General features: G+C 50.0%; 1 protein-coding gene across 5 annotated transcripts in view; it reads left to right on the plus strand.

Moving 5' to 3' along the window:
* The window catches only part of DIDO1 (death inducer-obliterator 1), a 68,127-nt gene that overhangs the window by 26,668 nt on the left and 22,607 nt on the right, over nucleotides 1-18,852 (plus strand). For all 5 annotated transcript variants that reach the window (XM_019637221.1, XM_019637222.1, XM_019637223.1 and 2 more), the window contains exons 2-7: nucleotides 8,577-8,753; nucleotides 9,743-9,855; nucleotides 10,748-11,573; nucleotides 12,226-12,547; nucleotides 14,347-14,559; nucleotides 15,620-15,833. In XM_019637221.1, coding sequence (XP_019492766.1) covers nucleotides 10,750-11,573; nucleotides 12,226-12,547; nucleotides 14,347-14,559; nucleotides 15,620-15,833 — 1,573 coding nt within the window. In that variant the 5' untranslated portion in view covers nucleotides 8,577-8,753; nucleotides 9,743-9,855; nucleotides 10,748-10,749. The remainder of the gene's footprint in view (nucleotides 1-8,576; nucleotides 8,754-9,742; nucleotides 9,856-10,747; nucleotides 11,574-12,225; nucleotides 12,548-14,346; nucleotides 14,560-15,619; nucleotides 15,834-18,852) is intronic.

The raw sequence follows: 18,852 nt of genomic DNA on the forward strand, positions 1-18,852 counted from the left end.
CCCCCCGCCCTGTTGACACACCCTCTGCCTGATGCATTTCCTAAGCGCTGTTTCCTTCCTGTTTGCTTGTGTTCTTTGCACACTTATTTTAACCATGTGCTTAGGAATAATGTGGAGCTTTCATTACTTCTGCTTTTCCAAGAGCCGTTCCTTACTAGTATTTGATTAAGTTCGGACTATTTCAAGCAAAGTGAGTGAGTTCTGTTCTCGTAAGAAAGGCACAAATAAGTTGTAATTGGCCGCTGCCCTGTGCTCCTTAACTGGCTGCTAGACTCATGGTTTCCGATTTCTTTCCTGGCAAACGGTGGCACTCACAGTGTGTGTGCATATGTGAGCCTCAATGGCTTGTTGAGGACATGTGTCACTGGGGTTTGGAGACCTGCTGCTCATGCTTCAGGTGGGCCTTGGGGTCGATGGGGTTGTCTTTATGTGGGGAGGGGGGAATTGGAGTGGGCACTTGGGGTTGAGTCTGCAGGTTCTGCAGTTGACGCTGTCCTCCTGCAGCCACAGGGCGCCCCATTCACTAGGATTTGGTTCAGAGCAGCCCAGGGCCTTTTCTTCGTAGTATGAGTGTGCAGGGTGTTCCGAGTCCTGGTACTTTCTGCTAGCATTGGTCCCATACCAGATGACTTCCATTTGGCTCTTGCAGAGCAGAGAATAAATATGTTCACAGGCAGCTCACTGTTGTCCTAGGGTCCCTGCAGTGTGGCACCGTGTCCCATGGAGGCCTGATTTCTCGCGTCCCTGGTGGACTCAGGAAGTCATTCGGAACACATCCATTAAACAGCTTCCCTTTTGCTTTTCTTATTTAAATAGTGGGGTCACTCACAGTGGATGTCAGATATTACCCTTTTTATGGCCAGTATCAAATGATGTGTGCTAATTAAGGCTCTGTGATTGACAGTGGAAACGCACTAATCAGGAAAGGAGGTCGGACATGGCCTGAGTGCAGCTCACTTGGTCTCTGCCCACACTGACCAGGACAGTAATCTCTCTTCTTAGGCCTCATTTTATTTTTTGAGTAGTAGTTTCAAGGGTAAGTTGTTACATGAAGTCCAGTAGGTTAATTTTACATATTTTAATAAGAGTTCTTGTATCCATGGTTGTAAACATACTTCATCTTGGTCTTGTGTGTAAATTGTAGAGCAGGTATTTCTCTTCGGGCATCCGACTTAGACGCTGTGGTTTTATTTTTCATACAGACACTTAGGTGGCATTTAACACCCTTTGTAAGACTTTAAATGGGAACCAATATAGCTTTCCTATGTTTTGGGTTACAAAGATACATACATATTAGAAAATATTAAAGTAACATCAAAAAATAGCGCAAGCAAAAATACCAGAGCCGTCATCGTCCAGAAGCCCACGTCACAGCTGTTCCTGTGTTGGTGAGCGTAGATGGGTGCGTGTGGCGGGTGTGTTCAGGGAGTGTGGTCACCAAGGGCTGACACTGACCTGCTCTCCTCACTCCGTGTGTGTGTGTGTGGGGGGGTGCTTTACAAGGGGAGGGTTCGTTCTTGTTTTGCAATCTTAATCTTGTCACATAGGATGTTCCTTGATTTATTTCAAATCCATCTTCTGATGGTGGACATCAGTTTGTGTCCCTTTGTGAAAATGCATGCTGGGAGCACCTTATAGACACACCTGCACTTTTCCAGTGATCTGCCAGGTCAAAATGAAGCACGCCCACCTGGCCCCTGGGAACAGGGATGTTCCCTGCTCTTCCCAGTATGTGAGGGGCTCTTGGTAATTACTTGTCAAATAGACTCTCCTACGGGGGCCTGTTTTCCCAAAAGCTCACCGACACAGACATTGTCATAGATGACATCTACCATTGATTGCACGCTTGCCACCTGCAAATGCTGACTAGCACATGACACATTGTCATTTCAGATATCCTTTTAGGAAACTGAGGTCACAGTTGTCCCCATTTCCCAGGCAAAAACATGCAACCCAGAGAGAGAGGCCCTTGCCCAGCATGCCCAGCGGTTAGGTTGGCACCTGGGGTTGAAGCCAGGGACATCTGATGTAAAGGCATTGAGGCCCTCCACCCCCAATCGACTTATCAAAGGACTTAACTCTACTTGTAAATGGGGGCATGCCTGCTGTAGTGGGGGACAGCGCACTGCTGGCTGCCTTTGTCAGGACCAGGAAGGCTGAGCGCTTCCCCCTGAGATGCCCCCTGAACCCCATGGAGACAATGGGCTAGGCTAGGTAGACGCTAGCCTTGGACTTTGGGTTTGTTAGATTGAAATGTGGACCGTTTTCCCTTTGTTGTGAGATAGCCTTCTTCTGCACTTCTCCCCACCCATGCAGCAGTGACTTGAGTGTGAAGTCACCTGTGGATTCAGCTCTGCATGCATCTGTGAAAAGTGATACAGAAAAACCCTGTTATTAACTCTTTAGCTCTTTAATTTAAACTTGGGCTATTCCCACTACCCCCCAAAACAAAACTAGACAGTGGCCTCTGCTAATCTCAGCGAAGAAAAGGAAGAAAGATTCCAACTGAAATGCAGTTAATTTTTGACTTGCGTTATGTCTGCCCCTTGGCCTGTGCTTGAGGCCCTAAGGCCGTTCTGAGGTGCAGCTCCACGGGTGAGGGAAGGCTTTGGTTTTCTCCAGCCACATTCTCTTTGAACTTGGATGGCAGCCAGTGTGAGTGCTGCAGCTCATAGTTTGAAGGCGCGCCTTCTCAGTAATCACCTGAAACTGATGGAGGAAAGGCAGAGGTAGCTGAAATCCAGTGCTGTCACGGTCTTGCATCTTCCCGACTGGAAGGTCACTGGCGTTGCTTGTGGTCCATCAAGAGCAGCCCTTTAAAGGCACCCCTAGTGTGAAGTTTGTGCTGTGTCAGCCCTTGTCACAGTGTCTGAAGCCCAGGTCCTGCACACCTGAAATTACCAGGGACCCCAGGGAGCTTTCGTTCTCTTAGGTTTGTCTGTTGATTCTTACCATATTAGGCATTTACCAGGAAACCTTTATTTATTTATAATAATAAACCCTTGCATATTAACATGCATAGCATTTTGGAAACTTTTCCAAGACAAATACAACTTAATGAGAAAGGTGGCAGTGTTTCACATTTTTGCAAATCTCTTTAATGTCTGGCTTAATTAACAACAGCCGGGTTCTTGGATCTGTTTCTGGAAAACTACCATATACTCCTGAGAGGGGGACCAGTAGGAAGGGCACAGAATATCTTAGTGTTGTGCAAGTAGCTTGACCTTTTGGGGTGGGGGGGACCTTGAAAGGGCTCATGGACCACACTGAGAACCTCTGCTCTAGACAATGGTTAGAAATGCTCTTACTGTTGAGAAGTGCGAGTTTTAAAAATAGCGGATTCTGAGCTTTAGCACCAGGAAATGTATCACTTAGGAAGACAGACCGTGCCTTTGCCCTTTTCTAATTGGCTCGACCGCGTGCTGCTTTTTGGAGAAAGGCTGGTTTGTGATCACAGGTGATGGTGTCCTGGGCACGCTTGTCCCTCAGAGGCCCTGACAGGACGCCTGAGCTCCGCTGGTGGGAGGGCTCCAGACCGCCTTTAGCTTCGGAGCCTTCAGTCTTGGAGGGGAGGTGTGCCTCAGTGGGAGCAGAACAGTGATTTTGTGTGTCTAATGACACTGCATTTGTTATATGGTGTTCTTTAATTATACACAGCTCTCACTGACTCTGAAACAACTCTCGCTACAATGAAAACAGGAGCGAGTGACCTGTATGGGGGCTGTGGAATAATGCAGGTCTCATGGTGTGCAGATCAAGAGCCTGCACCGGCCCAAGGATCGCTGGGACCCAGGTGGTGGCCTTGTCTTAGGAGCGAACACCAGTCGCCTGGGCTGTAGGATTCGGATGGTCCCTTTCACAGTGTTTGGAACCATGTTTTCTTGTCCACTGAGTGATAAGAGGAGGCTGGCTCATCCGCTTTGGCCGCTGTAACATTCTGCAGCCTGGCGCTCACAAGACACAGCAGACGTCTATTTCTCAAGGCTCTGGAGGCCCGAGATCAGGGTGTGGGCATGGGCGGGGCCTGGCGAGGCCTCTTCTGGGTCACAGATGTCTGCTCTCTGGGGTCCCTTTTAAAATGTACTGATCCCATTCCTGGGACTCCACCCTCGTGATCTGAGCACCTCCCAAAGGCCCTGCCTCCTAGTCCCATGGCCTTGGGTACTAGGTTTCCACATGAATTTGGAGGGACACAGACCACAGCTGCCTATCAATCCAGGGTGGCAGCAGTTTGGGAGACTGTGCACACCATTAAACGGACAGTTGTGAAGCCTCAGCTCTTTTTCTTGTCCTTAACACTGACAAGTGCACATGGCTGTTCTGGCTCCTGACTCACTCTGAGAGCTGCCTGCCGAGGTCACAGTCAGGAAGTGGATATATAGAGAGAAGCCAGAGTACCCAGTGCACCCACGGCCAGGGAGCTGGGGCCCGGCCCCACCAGAGCCCAGCTAAGGCGCCAGTCAGTCCCTCAGACGGTTCTGACAGACAGGGTTTGCTTTTCACCTCTGTGTATCTGTAAAGCAAAAATGCCCAAGACACTATTGGCAGCAGCATTGTTTCTAGATTGCTCTCTGCACCTCTGGAGAAATGGGCTGGGTTGTGGGCACCTTTGCATCATGAGAATAGTTTTAATAACGACAGTATTAATTACTATGCTGCAGAACTTCGAAGGAGCCATCCGAAGGGCTTAAATGCGTTTATACAGTTGATTCTGGTTCTGTGAAGATATTCAAACAAAGGAAAACTGGATTTCTTAGTTTACTTCGCGGGCCCAAACCTCTGCCGTCTGTGTTCAGTGGTCAAGCGAGGTGTTTGCTGCTGCAGACCCATGGGATCTAGGAGGGGAGGCCTCTTCTCACTCCCTCCTCGCCACAGCAAAGGATCTATGGGTCAGGAGGAGACCAAGTATAAGTAGCTTCATTCAGCCTGGCTGGCCTGTCAGTTAAAAATCCCGAGTTAGCAAGAGTCCAAAATAATGAGGTATGTTACAGCATTGGACTGTAAGTTCTGACTGCCAGGTCCGAATTGTTTCAAAGTTGAAATTGTTAGTTTTGAATATTGTCTCAAGTGGTTATGAGATTTGGGGAAATACAAGGTTTTGCCCACAGGTGGGGCTGGTATGCGCTGCTGCTTGGTTGTCGTGCTGTGAAATCAGGAGCCTTAATGTAGTTGTAAGCGTTTGTTTGGTTTTTTTTTTTTAAGATTTTATTGGGGAGGGAACAGTATTGGGGGATTGGGGAAGAGGAACAGACAAGTTGCTGTTCTTGTGTTCTTCAGTCTAGTTGTGGAGGACGTCACTTCACTGGCCCATGTTGGTATTGTGATCATTGCATTTTTCCTGAGTGAGGCAGTCGCTTGTTGGCCATTGGACGGCCGCTCACAGCAGCTCTCGCCAGCTGCTGGCCACTCACGGCAGCCCACTGCAGCAGGGGCTGCAGCCTACGCCGTTGCCGGCGACTCACGGCAGCCCAGCTCCAGGTCGAGCTGTTGTTCACCATCTTAGCTGTAGAGGGCGCAGCATCACTGGTCTTCATGTGGGATCCAAACCGGGGCCCTGCTGCTCAGAGCTGCCGTCCCAAGCCAACTCCTAACCAACAGGCCACTCGGCCAGCCCGTAAGCGTATTTTAGTGTCTCAGAGAGAAACTGGGCCACTTGAAGTGGGCAGGTCACAGGTAGTGTCCTCAAGACACTTCCTAGAAGTGGCGCCTTCAGGTGCGCCCTGGTGGTCGTTGTGCAGCACTGACCTCTGCAGCAGTTTCTAAGGAACACACGATTCTTTGGGGAGGGTGTTTTGGGTTTTGTTTTTAAGAAATTCACTCTGGCATCTTACCATTTTGAAGAGCTGGAGACACTGAGGGTCAGGTTGAGCGGTTGTTTGGGAATGGTTTTGTGGGAGGAGATGGTTCTGACACTGACGCGCGGATACATTAGTGCTTAGACGTATGCGGTGTGTTTGTCCACTAATAGGAATGGCTCGTTACAGACGTTCTCTGTGTTCACTGGGCCCCTGACGGTCCCCTAAACCCTTCCGGGGGCTAAGAGGTCAGAACTCTGTCGGCTGTGACAGTGGGTGTTGTCAGGCTCCTTGCGGAGTGGCCATGTGCACCAGTGGTGCAGCAGCAAATCGGCAGTGACACCAGAGCTCACAGCTGCTCTCCACCTCTGCACCAGTGGCGGAGATATGCTGGCTTCACTTAAAAACGTCCTTGATGGAGTACTAAAGACTGACTTTCATTAAATCTCAGCCCTCCGAGTACATCTTTTTAACACTCCTCTGACGAAGTGGCAGGGACACCATCAGCACTTCCGCTGCACCCAGAGGCCGGGTGGCTGGGCCCCTGGGGGTGAGTTGTTAGCCGAGAAGCGTCCAGCTGCAGTTTTCCCTAAGTGTTTTGCAGGCACTTTCTTGAAGATGAAGGATGTGAGTGTCAAGGAAAGCAGCCTGCAGTATCTGTTGAAACAGTGATATCTGAGCTTTCAAATGGGCCTTAGAATTTGAAAAGCTTGTAGCTGCCATTGTGAGCTTGATGGCTTGCCAATAATTAAAGCCATCGGAGGACAGGGGTGCGTGTCTTCTGTGTGGTCTGATGGAACGTGCAGAGTCTGAACTCCCCACGAGTCAGCCAAGCGGGGTTTCTGGTGAGGCGTGCGGGGACCAGTTGTGCAGGGCAGGCGCAAGGCAGACTGCGGTGGTGAGTGTGTGCCGTTCATTGGTACGGGGTCTGTTCCTGTGTCACAATGTCGGGGTTTGATGTGATGTCAGAGGACATCCACGGTTACCTGGAAACCTTCCTCAGTTTTAATTTTGGAAATACCAGTGTCTCCCACATACATGAAAGCTCTTGGGGTCCTTGTTGCTTAAGGGTGTAAAGAGGCCTTGAGACCAGAAGGCTGGAGAGTTGCCTTTCAAGAACTTTGAAGGCAGGCCGGGTCCTGTTCAGCCATTTGTCCTGCAGGTCACCCCACCGACCTGTTGTTAACAAAGCCCTTGAGATTTTTAAACCGAAGCTTTCATAGCATTATTCCTCTGTCTGGTTAGTGGGAAATGCAGCAGTTTTCAGCTGAGAAAAAAATTTGCATTCAGAAATGTAGAAATATAATTTTAGATATTCCATTACATTGAATGTTCACCTCTGGTTTTTTTCACTTTCTCAGTTTCAGGTATGCCTGTCTTTTTTTCTCCATAAAAATTTTATTAATATGGTGTGAATGCAGGCTTCTCCCCATACTTTTCATGAAATGTGTTGTAGTGTGTGGAGTTACACACTAAATCTAAGTTGTGTTAGGAGCTTTAGTACTTGACTGTAGATGTTTTGTTTTTCTTTCGTCTTTATATGCTTTTGTTTCATGAGCTACGGTTTATTTTAGAATTTGTATTGAAGAAATATGAAAAGATATCAATTTTGCCAAATATAAAAGTCCAAATAAATGAACCAAATTATTTAAAATGATTTCATCTATTCTGAATATGTACTTTATCTCATTCCACTCAACAGAAATAACTAGATTTTTCTTTCCAATTAATTATTCAGAACATAAATCAAATCCAGACACATGCTTATTTTTCAAAATAACATAATATTGCTTTCATTTCTGAGAAGAATATCTTAATTTCTTCGCTCAGTGTTGTGAAATAAAGTAAGGTTTGTTTCCAGTTTTGTTTTTTTTAATCCAGTTTCTTTTGAGAAGTAAAGTTTGCAAACTGTTGAAGCCTCGTTTTGAGATGGGTTTACCACATTTGAGAGGTTTGGTGGTGTTGAATTTAGCTTATCAGGGCGAAATAGTCACTGTCTCTTTAAAAGGAGGTGTGACAGAATGTCTTTGTTCTGAAGTCACTAAGGAGACCACAGTTACACAGAAGGCAGTTGGAGTGAGGCTTGGAAGAGGCGAGGTGAGGTGCAGGTCTGCTGGCTCGGATACTTGGGAGTAGTATGTGAAATATGTTAAAAGATTTAGGGCTCATCTAGGAACAGAGCCATATTTAGTGAGACTTGAACTAGGCCTGGCTATTGAAAGCGGATGTAGGAAGAGAAGTGATTTTTAAATACATGTAGATGGACTTGGAGTAATAAGCAGTTATAAAACCTTTCTTAGGTTTTTAACTAAAAGGATGGCATAGCTACAGTATTAAGAATTTTTACGTAATTACATTCATAGTTAATTTTGTTGTTCAGCCTTTTCACGTTTGTTCGCATTTCTCTGTGTGTTGGGTTTTTTATTGGGCTGGGTCCATCTCCAAAATAGGGTTACAGCTGGAAGGCAGCTAACACCTGACTACTGACTACTGATTTTGAAATCTTCTGTCCCTCCAAGACCCTCTGTTCTCTACCCGCAAGCTTGCTCTTACCTCTCCAATGGCCTGTCCTAGTCCCCATGTAGTCAGTATTTTCTCTTTAAGTCTTTCAAGGAAGGGAACCATGTTTCGTGTTTTTTAGGTTTTCTCCCCAAGTGTCTTTGTAGGTCACATAATGTACACTCAGATTACTTGCATTGACGTTTGTTGTTGCCTTTTTTAATGTGGTTTCAGTTATAGTTATTTAAGATCTCTATAAACTGTTGTCTTCCTTTCTTTTAGGAACTCACTTCGTGGGAGCAGTCTCAGGATAATCCGAGTTGTTACTGGTGAGCAGTGACTGGCCGCAGCAGTGTTTTGAGGCCTGGCTGTTTACCTGGACCAGGTGATTGCGTCGGCCAGGCTTTCTGTTGTACTGAGGACGTCTGGAAAGTGTGCAAGCTTTCGGTGTTGGGGCAGGTAACGTATCAGTAGTGTTAAATGTCAATAGCAAAATTTTAACTTAATAGGTTTGAAGTTTTTTATTTCTAAGGTGGCATTCATTATATGTAAAGAAAGTAATACTATGTAACATTCATATTTGTTTGACATAGTCTCAACTTGAGTCCTAAGGTTTTTAGATGGATGTTGGGTGATGTGTTAAGAATTTGATTCAGAGCATGTAGTTTTACGTTGGTTATTTTGTTAGTACGTAGACCATGACATTGTATATTCTCTCTGTGGTGAACTGCGCCTTGCAGAGGAGAGTTCTTCTGGCAAAAAACCATTTTGCAGTGGGGATCAGGCTTCTTTCCCAGCCCTGAGTGAGCTTTATGGAGTCCAAGACCCGACCCTCTGAGGTGGAGGGACTGCGGCTACCTGCCCTTCCTGGCACAGGCTGGTCAGGGCCCCTCAAACCGCATATTTTGTATAAATGCCAAATGTTGTGTGAAATGAGGACTTACCGCCTTTCAAGATGGTTGTCAAATTTGCTGCAGGTTGGTTTGCATGAGTAGTAACACTTTGGATGGGTAAACAGTTGTGATTTCTGTGGTTTAATAACAGCTCAGGAGCACGGCTGTCATCGAGGGTTCGTGTTGTTTCTCACATTTAAAGCTCCCAACCTTTTTAACTTATAAGGTCAGCATTGCCTCCTGGATGGAAGCGGTTCCGTGTGACTTGCTCAGGGCCACTAGCCAGAGCACCCTGAGTTGGAATCACCATTTGCTCCCCAATTTAGTTCTCTTGTCACTTCAGGTGACCAGAGAAGTGGTGTGGTCCTCAGTGGCACACGTGCTAATGTTACGGCCACTCCAGAAAGTTTGAGTGGCCCGAGACCGTACAGGCCCAGTTACATGGTGAAGGATGTACAGAGCTGGCCAGGAAATGACGGGACAACACTGAGTGGGAAGCAGAGAAAGAACTGGGTTGCCTGTGATTTTCAATTTTGTGTATTTGCTGTTTTGAAGGTTTCTTATTCTGTCCCAGTCCTTCCCCGAGGATGGAGCATGGTATAAGATCTGCGTCGTCATTAGCATTGCAGTGTGATTGAAGCTGGACGGCTTGAAAAAGAATTCTCAAGGTATAAACTTAAGTGCGGTTTTCACAAACATGGCCCTTGAATGGTCTGTTGGGAAGAAGTGCCCGTCCAGGCTCGTGCCCAGCTCAGGTCTCCTCAGTGTCCTGATTGTCTGTTGCTGTGTAACTGCTGTCCCCAGAGCTCGGCAGACCCCATGGTGCCCTTTTGTGTCTCCTGAGTCGCAGCTCAGTGAGTGGGCAGGACCCAGCTGGGCGAGCCTTCTCTACAAGGCGTCCACGGGGTCATGAGGCAGTTGGCCCCGCAGACGGGCCCAACACCCCCTCCGCACGTGGGGTCTGGCATGATGGTCAGAGTTGTCACGCGGCAGCTTGGGGCTCCTAGGCCTGGGACTGGCATGGTGTTCTGTCCACTGTGCCTGCGGTCAGAGCTGGGGGTGGGGTGGACCCCATGTGTCCACGCAAGCATGCCAGCAAGCCAGCTCCGCTCCGCTGCAGCGGACTGTGCTGTGATGCGTTTGGCATTCCCCGCTGCCTGTTATTAAGTGTGGTGCTGAGCACTTCAGTGGCAGAATTACAGGTTTGCTAGCTGTGTTTTTCTTCTAAACATTACATACATAACTATGAAAATTTTCTTCAAGAATCCCCTTAAATTATGTCACATACCACACTTGAGGAAACACTAGTCAAGATAACTTCCTTTAATAGACACCCACTTTCTGTAGGTAGAACATTGTTCTACCTCACTCGTGTCCTTGAGTCTCCTCCACTCACAAGGTGGTGGTGCCCCCATGTGTCATACATGGCGGTGAGCTCTCTAACCGTGTGTTCTTGACGGTCTGTGTGCTCTGCCTCTTCTAGCTCTGGCGAATTGCTCCTTCGCCAAGACGTGTGGCCTCGCTAATACTGGATGTGGTTTGGTTGCATTTCACTGTTAGGTATGGATGACAAAGGTGACCCCAGCAATGGCGAAGCGCCCAAGGTCATCAAACCCACCAGTAAAGAGTTCAGGAAAACATGGGGCTTCCGAAGAACCACCATTGCCAAGCGAGAGGGCGCTGGGGACGCGGAGCTGGACTGTGTGGAGCGGCCCCCCCAGCAGCAGCAGAGCCCATCTTTGCGGCGCAGTGGGAGGCAGCCCAAGCGGACCGAGCGCGTGGAGGAGTTCCTCACGCGAGTCCGGCGCCGGGGCCGGAGGAGCGCGCCTGCCTCCCTGGAGGACCCCAGTGAGCCAGCCTCGTGCCCAGCTACCGATGCTGAGACCGCCTCTGAAGGGAGCGTGGAGAGTGCCTCTGAGATGAAAAGTGGGCCCAAGGCCGGCTCCGCAGCTGGTAAGGAACGGCCGGCCTCATCTGCCAAGGCCACGGGGGATGATGACGAGGACGACACTTCCGATAGTGACAGCGATGGCTTGACTCTGAAGGAGCTTCAGAACCGCCTGCGAAGAAAGCGAGAGCAAGAGCCAGCTGATCGGCCGCTGAAAGGCGCCCAAAACCGCCTGCGGAAGAAGCGACGGGAGGAAGACCCTGCGGAAGCGTTGGGCGCGGAGGTGGGCAACACTGTGGAGAGCTCAGCACCCAGCAGGCAGGAGCCCGCGGCCGCCCAGGCAGCAAAAGACGACCGGGAGAGTAAGTCAGAAGGGCCTGCTCGGGCCGAGGGAGCCCAAGACGAAGACCCCGGAGGCTCGGTCAGACATAAGCCCGAGTGTGAGGTTTACGACCCCAACGCTCTGTACTGCATATGTCGCCAGCCGCATAACAACAGGTGGGTCTCGGGAGGAGCAGCGGCTGCCCGCTCTTGCGCTGGGTTGGCCAGCTGGCCGTCCGCTTTGATTAGTTTACAAAGCTGGGCTCGGGAGCTAACAACCATGAGCAGGTCGCTGAAAAGAAACAAAGGGGCTACTGGAGCCACACGCGCCGATAGGGGCCACTGGCCACGTGGGGCTTTTCACTGCCTCGGTCACAGGAGCATGTGGACAGCAGACAGTGCGAGGGGCACAGACTAGTCATTGCTGTCACCCCAGAGGTCCCTCTCGGGCCACGCTGCCCTAGGCTGTTTCAGCGGGACACATGAGGCTGGTTGGACCCCAGTTTGGACATTTGGGGCAGCTCCGAGCCTCTGGTGCTGTGAGGGTGGGTGAAGGCCCTGTTGCCACTTCATGTGGATGGGTACTGCAGTCACCAGGGTGCCATGGAGCCTGTAGTTCACTCCGAATGCTCCACTCAAAAAACAAAAAGTCGTCTGGTTGAATGTTAACATTAAGAGGGGCATGTGGGTGTCCTCCTGTTCTCCCCACTTCTCTGTACATTTGCTTTTTTTTGTAACAGCGTGTTGTTGAAACCATTGACATTAATAATGTGTCTAAGTTGAGTGTTTACCTCTTCATTTTCCATCCCTGGTTATTTTCTAATTTCAGGTTTATGATTTGCTGTGACCGGTGCGAAGAGTGGTTTCATGGCGATTGTGTGGGCATTTCTGAGGCTCGAGGGCGACTCCTGGAAAGGAATGGGGAGGATTATATCTGCCCCAACTGCACCATTCTTCAGGTGCAGGACGACCCTAACTCAGAAAGCGCAGACCCGCAGGAAGCGAGACTCCGACCTGCGGACACCGATGACACAGACTGTACGAGTATAGGGATCGTGGAGCAGAAGAGCATCGAGGACCAGGGCATAAAGGGCAGGATCGAGAAGGCTGCCAACCCAAGTGGCAAGAAGAAGCTCAAGATATTCCAGCCTGTGAGTACCAGCTCCGGGGGTTGGCAGTGGAGGGCGACATTACAGGGCCTCGGGTAGAAAGACAGTCCTGCTCTTGGCTCTAGGGCCCCCCTGCTCCTGATGGCACCTGTCCGCCTCCTATACTGTTACTGTTGGTGGACCGTTTTCCAGTTATCTTTGTGTTATTGAAGTGAGTGTGCACCTGTCTCACCTGGCACCATCTTGAGAACAGGAGGTCTTGTACCTGCCTCACTGGAGATGCCAAGGGTAGGCGTGGCAGGTGTCACGTGTCTCCATGGGGTGATAAGGGCACCTTGGCCAGGGGCACCGACCCTCTGCGGTGGTCCTGGGCGCTCACTGTGCCTGAGCCAACTCAATTCTCCTTCCTGGCTGGTTTTCAGGCCCCTTGAGGACCACTGTGCTTTGTCACATTCTCCAAGTGTCTTCAGCTTCAGCTGAGCGAGCTGTCTTGGGCTTTCACGATTGCCCCGCTTGGCACGGCCTCACTCAGCCTTCCTGAGTCCCAGCTGGCCAACCTGGAATGGTGTGGCCCCGGCTGGGTCCTGCCCACGCCCACTGTGCATCTTTCAGCGGGTGTAGGGTGCCCAAGGCTTTGGGGTGGCTGGGTCAGAAGCATGTGCCCAATAGCCTGGAGCTGTGTTAGCTGCAAGGTGAGCGTGCTGTGGGGTGGACCATTTCACTATCTTTCCTGAGGGGTTCCGAGGTGCTCAGTGGACGTGTGTTAACTGTTAACACATTTAGTCATTAGGAAAATTAATGGAAATGTCAGTTAGTGGGAAAATCATCTTAATTTCCCATCTTTATTGTCCATGTGTTTGGACGACAGAAGTTTAAATTCTGTTGGTTTCTATGGAGGAAAAACAGTTCTCTCAGACACTTACTGTGAGAAGTAAGCTTTTGCTTAAGTACAACTACATTGGAGGGACATGGTCACGTGTGTTTGGCCTTGACTGTCAAAACCCCTCAGTGATTATGAATAGAAGTGACCAGCTCCACTTGTCGTGGGTCACCTCCTAAGCAACGTGACGAATTCCCAGACTTAGCTCAAAACAACCCACATTTCTCAGCTCAGTTTGCAGGATCAGAAGCCCAGGCCCGGCCTTGCTGTGCCCTCTCAGGGTCTTAGAGGAAAGGGCTGCACCCCAGGGTCGGCAGAGGTTGGGGTCTCATTAGAGGCCGGCTGGGGAAATAGCCACCTCCAAAAGGTCTGCCACGGTTCAGTATGTGACTGTGTTCTGTGCAGCTTTTGTGTCCTCATACTGAAGGCCATTTGCTGTGCATCAGATTCAGGTTTAATTGGGGTCACCCTCACCCCAGAGCCTAGCCTCACACGGCCCTCATGTCAGGGCTGCTTGCTTCACCGTCAGCAGTGGCATCTTTCTCCCCGGAGGGCCAGGCCCTCTTTGGGTTTTCGCCTAACTGAGTCAGACCCTTTGGATTAATTCAAAGTCTTATTTGGGTCCTTCATTACATCGGCAGAAACTCCTGCCCCTTTTCCCTATAAGGGGACCTAATTGTGGGCGTGACATCACAATGTGTGTACTGGGGGCGGGGTCCTAGCATCCCCTAGGAGTTGTGCCCATCACGAGTGGTGTGAAGAATGTGCAGGCCTTCCCCGGGGGAGGTAGATCTGTGTGCTGGGCATGAACAAGAGATGAGCTTTTCTTCACTTTAAGATACTGTTAGTGTCTCTGGATGAGAAACGCTGGCCTCAGTGCTGTAAACAGTGATTTTACAAAGCACCGTGACTGCTGCGGCCAGTAAGTGTGTTGTCTGAAGGCACATGTTTCATCCTGTAGGTCACAGAGGCTCCGGGTGCCGCCAAGTGTATAGGCCCCGGGTGCTCGAGCGTGGCGCAGCCCGACTCTGTCTACTGCAGCAACGACTGCATTCTCAAACACGCGGCCGCCACGATGAAGTTTCTGAGTTCAGGGAAAGAAGTGAAACCGAAACCGAAAGAAAAGACCAAGCCGAAGCCAGAAAAGCTCATTCTTCCAAAATGCAGCGTTCAGGTAAGCTGAGCAAGACCAGCCATTTGACGGGCGGGGTCCTCGCCCCTCGACTAACCAGGACGGCCACAAGACCAGCCGTCTGAATGGTCGAAGCAGAAAGTGTCTTTGTTGCAGACGTGCCTGGTTGTAGGACGCGGGGCAGTGGCTGAGGCGTGCGGCCCGTGTCAGCTCCTTTCCCGTTGTCCTCCATGTTTCCACTGGCTCTGTCGTCAATGACAGAGAAGCACATTCTGATGTTTTCTCTCCTCCGCCCTCTAGCTGAGGGAGTAACGGAGACAAACGCAGCAGAGCAAACCAGGCAGCGGCTGCTGTGGGCAAGCTGAGCCTCCTTTCTGTCCATGAAGCAGCGGCCTGGGAGAGCTGGTGACGGGGGTGGTCACGTGGAAAGCAGCTGACAGCCGGCCAGTGGGGTTGTGAGGGGCTGTTAGGCCTGCCTTTGGTAGGACGAGCTCTCCCGTGGGCCCGTGTTGGTGCCACATGTGATTTGGGAAGGATCGAGGGTGCTGCAGGACTCAAGCCCTCGGCTTACACTTGAAGACCTTTCCTGGAGTGTTAGCTCAGGTGGGCTTTGCCGTGCTGCAGCCCCCATTACGTTTGTGACAAGCGAGGCTGTTGAGTGCTATTGGGGCAGTTTTCTGGACATTGAGAGTGCTGTTTATCCCTTAGATGATTTCATTTTTAAAACTGGTAATTTTGAACCAGAACTGCCAAAGCAGCAGCTGTGGCTGTGTGCAGTAAGGGTGACGTGCAGCGCGCCTGGCGGGAGCCCGGGGTGCCAACTGTGCTCACCCCAAGGTCCTCCCTACCTGCTCTCGCCTTGTGGCCCCACCACACTTGGAGCTCAGCCATATTACAGGCTATTTCGTGTCGGGCCTTCTTGTCACTCAGACACTGGAGTCTCGGCAATTAACGGTGGGTTGTGAGGGTCGACTGGTGTGCACGTGCAGGGCAGTGAGGGGGCCTGAAGTGACCCCGAGTGTGTCCTTCCTTCGTTGAGAAGTGAGGTGAACCAAGGTTAGCTCTGACCTCTTTAATTATTGGGGTTTTACTGCTTATCCAGGCAGGCATCAGAATCTCCTCCATACACAAGAAACCAGTTCCAGACAAGAAGGAGAACACCGTGAAGAAGGCGCTGGCGGCCCCTGCTAGGAACGAGGTCGTTATTAAGGAAACGACTTGTGAGAGCAGCACGCCGTCCTGGGCAAGCGACCACAATTACAATGCAGTGAAGCCAGAACACACTGCTGCCCTCTGGCCGGCACTGTTGTATAAATGTATGTATCACCTAGGGGTAGCATCTGGACCCTTCCCGGGCGTTCTGCAGGGCCCTGCACTCAGGCCTGGCCTCAGCCGGGAGCTGTGGCCGCGTGTAGCACTGCACCTCCCGAGGTGGAGGCAAAGGCCCATGAGCCCCCCGCCCCCAGCCCATCCCCACAAAGCTGTACAAACCCCCTTGCGGTTGCTGTGTGTCTAATCTGTTTGCTTGTCAGGCTCTGGTAAGTATCCGTCTTATGTTCAGCGAGGCCTGACTGAGCAGACACGCTGGCCGGTGCTCAGAACGCATCAGCGTCCAAGCGTCAGTTGCCATTCTGTGACAAGCCTGCAGCTCTCTGTTTTTCTACGTTGTCTGCTCTTAGCACGTGCAGTCATCACTTCTTTTGTACACTGTGGGAATTTTTGTACTGCAGATCAGTGTTGATCTTATGTAAAAGACTATTTTAAGCAGTCAGAGTACGTTTGACCGGGCAGAAATTTTTTCATGTCCAGTCCACACACGACACACCCACATAGACACACGCTCACGTTTTGAAGGCCAGTCCCTGCGGCTCTGTGTTACACGGTAAGTGACGTGATGCGCTTTCTAAAGTGAGTCTGCCCCAGACTTCACGTGAGGGGAGTCAAGGCATTGCCTGTAGATCTTTAAAGTCCCAGGTTTGATTATGCAGTGCGAACCTTTTTACAATAGTTTCTTCTTGGTTTTCAGCCCAACTCTCCAAAATTAAAAATTGGAAATTTAAACAGAACTATAGGGTACATCTTACTCTATTAAGATTATTTTTAATTTGGCTTCTATGCTGTCTCTTATACTATTTCATGCCTCTTTTTACAGTACCAAAAGGTTAAGTAGCCCCAAATTCCAAGACTACAGAGGTGTACTGCATTCTCCTTTTAGTCAGCCTGTTAGCAATCACCTGAGGGAGGGTACTCGTGTAGGTAGAGGTCAGGGAAGTGTAGGTAGGAAAACTGTGTCTAAATACTCATGTTGAGAATGTAAATGGCCCAAGGCCTCAGAAATGGAGTTTCAAGTCAATTGCAAAGCAATACTAGGTTTACTTATTTTAGGAATAAGTTATTAAATGCAGAATTAACCAGTTGTATTAAAATAAGTCTGGATACATTTTAGGTTGTTTGAGCAGAGAATTTCATGCTAAGATCATGTCTCAAATTTTCATCAAATTATAGCACCTCTACAAAGTAGCATTTATTTGCACAGAGGTCATGAACATACCTAAAAATCTGCACCACTTACTTGTGAACAGGGGGTATGATCGATTGCTAAAAAGCCCTAAGTGGCTAGAGGCCCATGACAGAGTAAGGAAACCCAGGGCACAGCCTCCAGAGCCCTGGTGGTTGATTTCAAGTCAGCCTCGCCGTCTCTGTTGGCTAGAACTGGAAAGCTGCCCTGAGGCTCCAGGAGCGGAGTTGTGGGGTGCGCAGCAGAGTGGGGGGTGTCACTGGGAGAGTGGGACAGCATGGCTCTCCCTAGGCTCTTACTGCTCACTGTTCTCAGGGGAAAAGGGGGGGTGGGGGAGGGCTCCACAGGGAGGCCGGTCTCTCTGCTCAGACGGGTTTCTTCACCTCCTCTTTCTACACCAGCTCCTCACCGAAGCTCCAAGTGCTTCGGGTGACAGAAAGTTGAAACATTAATGATTGAGTACCCTTCCCAGCACATTGACGTCTCAGAAGTAAACTTGATGAATATCCAAAATTAATCGCATGCATAAGGGACATAGTTTTGAGCTAGTTGCATTTGATCTTGTTATCCCAGAAACGGCATCTTCCCAAAAGTGATTGGGAGGACAGTTAAAGGTCAGTAGCAAATACGACTTCGGCCTTGGTGAGTAGCAGCTGTGTCTCCACCGCTGTCCCCAGAGCATCACTTCACAGTTGTGATAGTGGGATGGTAGCAGAGCACAGTGCACACAGAAGCCTACGTCCCCACGAGGACTCCACCTGCCTCCCTGGCTGGCTGCAGAGGGTGCTTTTCTGGGTGGGGGGCAGTGACTCTTAAGAGGTGGCATTGTCTGCACTGACCTGGGGTCGAGGATCCTCATTGAGCCCAGAGAGCCATGCGCTGCTGGAGGTGCTCCAGGCTCCCCGCCCCCCCCCCCCCCCCCCCCCCCCGGTCCACTGGCTTGTGGGTACAGGGACAACTTTTTAGTGAACATGCAGGGGACCTGTTAAACGGGCAAGGCCTCGCTGTGCATGGAGGCGGAAGTGTCAGGAGGCCCTTCGTGTTCTCTGGGTGATGTGATTAATGTAGTCCTCTGATTAATTTTTAAATTGTTTTTGAGGGTGTCTATAGTTTCTTTACCTTATGGAAACTATTTCCATTTTATTTCTTCCCCAAATCAATAGTGTTTATGTTTTTATAGCCTTGTTTTTTCTCCATTTCTGCTATTGGCTCACCTCCCACTGTCAAGGTATGAAGAGGACTGAAAAAAATTTTCTAAAATGTCCCTGGTTTATTATAATTTGGAAGTGGAATTCTGACAGGCATAGGCACAGGTCCTAGTATTTTGGACTCAAATGGCTCGATAGGTGACTTAAAACACTGAGCAAATTGTGACTGGAAAATTAGGTTTCTACAGTTTCGTCTAGCTCGGAGACTTAAAGTGGAAAACCCCAACAGAACCTGTCCACCCGAATCGGGGGGCTGGCGAGGCATCTCGCCCAGACTCCAGTTTACGTGCGTGCCACACAGACTTTCCGTGCGCTGTGGTGAGACGGGTCCAGGAGGACACGGACCACAAGGATGGGTAGTGGTGGGGCTCCAGAAGCACATCTCACCGATCATAAGAGGAAACAGCACCCTGGAGTAAATAAGCGGGGGGAGTCAAATCCAAGCACATTTTGTAGACATTTAAAGCGGGCAGGTGGGGGGATGTCTTAGCTGCGTGAGCTATTTTTATCTGTTCCTTCCAGAATTGTCTGGCAATAAAATGTGGTTGGGGACAAACCAGACTGCACCTATGAACCAGTCCCTGGCCCCCTGGCCCCCGTTCCGCCCCG

Source organism: Hipposideros armiger, unplaced genomic scaffold (genome assembly GCF_001890085.2).
Source record: "Hipposideros armiger isolate ML-2016 unplaced genomic scaffold, ASM189008v1 scaffold_32, whole genome shotgun sequence".
In the NCBI taxonomy this organism is placed as follows: Eukaryota; Metazoa; Chordata; class Mammalia; order Chiroptera; family Hipposideridae; genus Hipposideros; species Hipposideros armiger.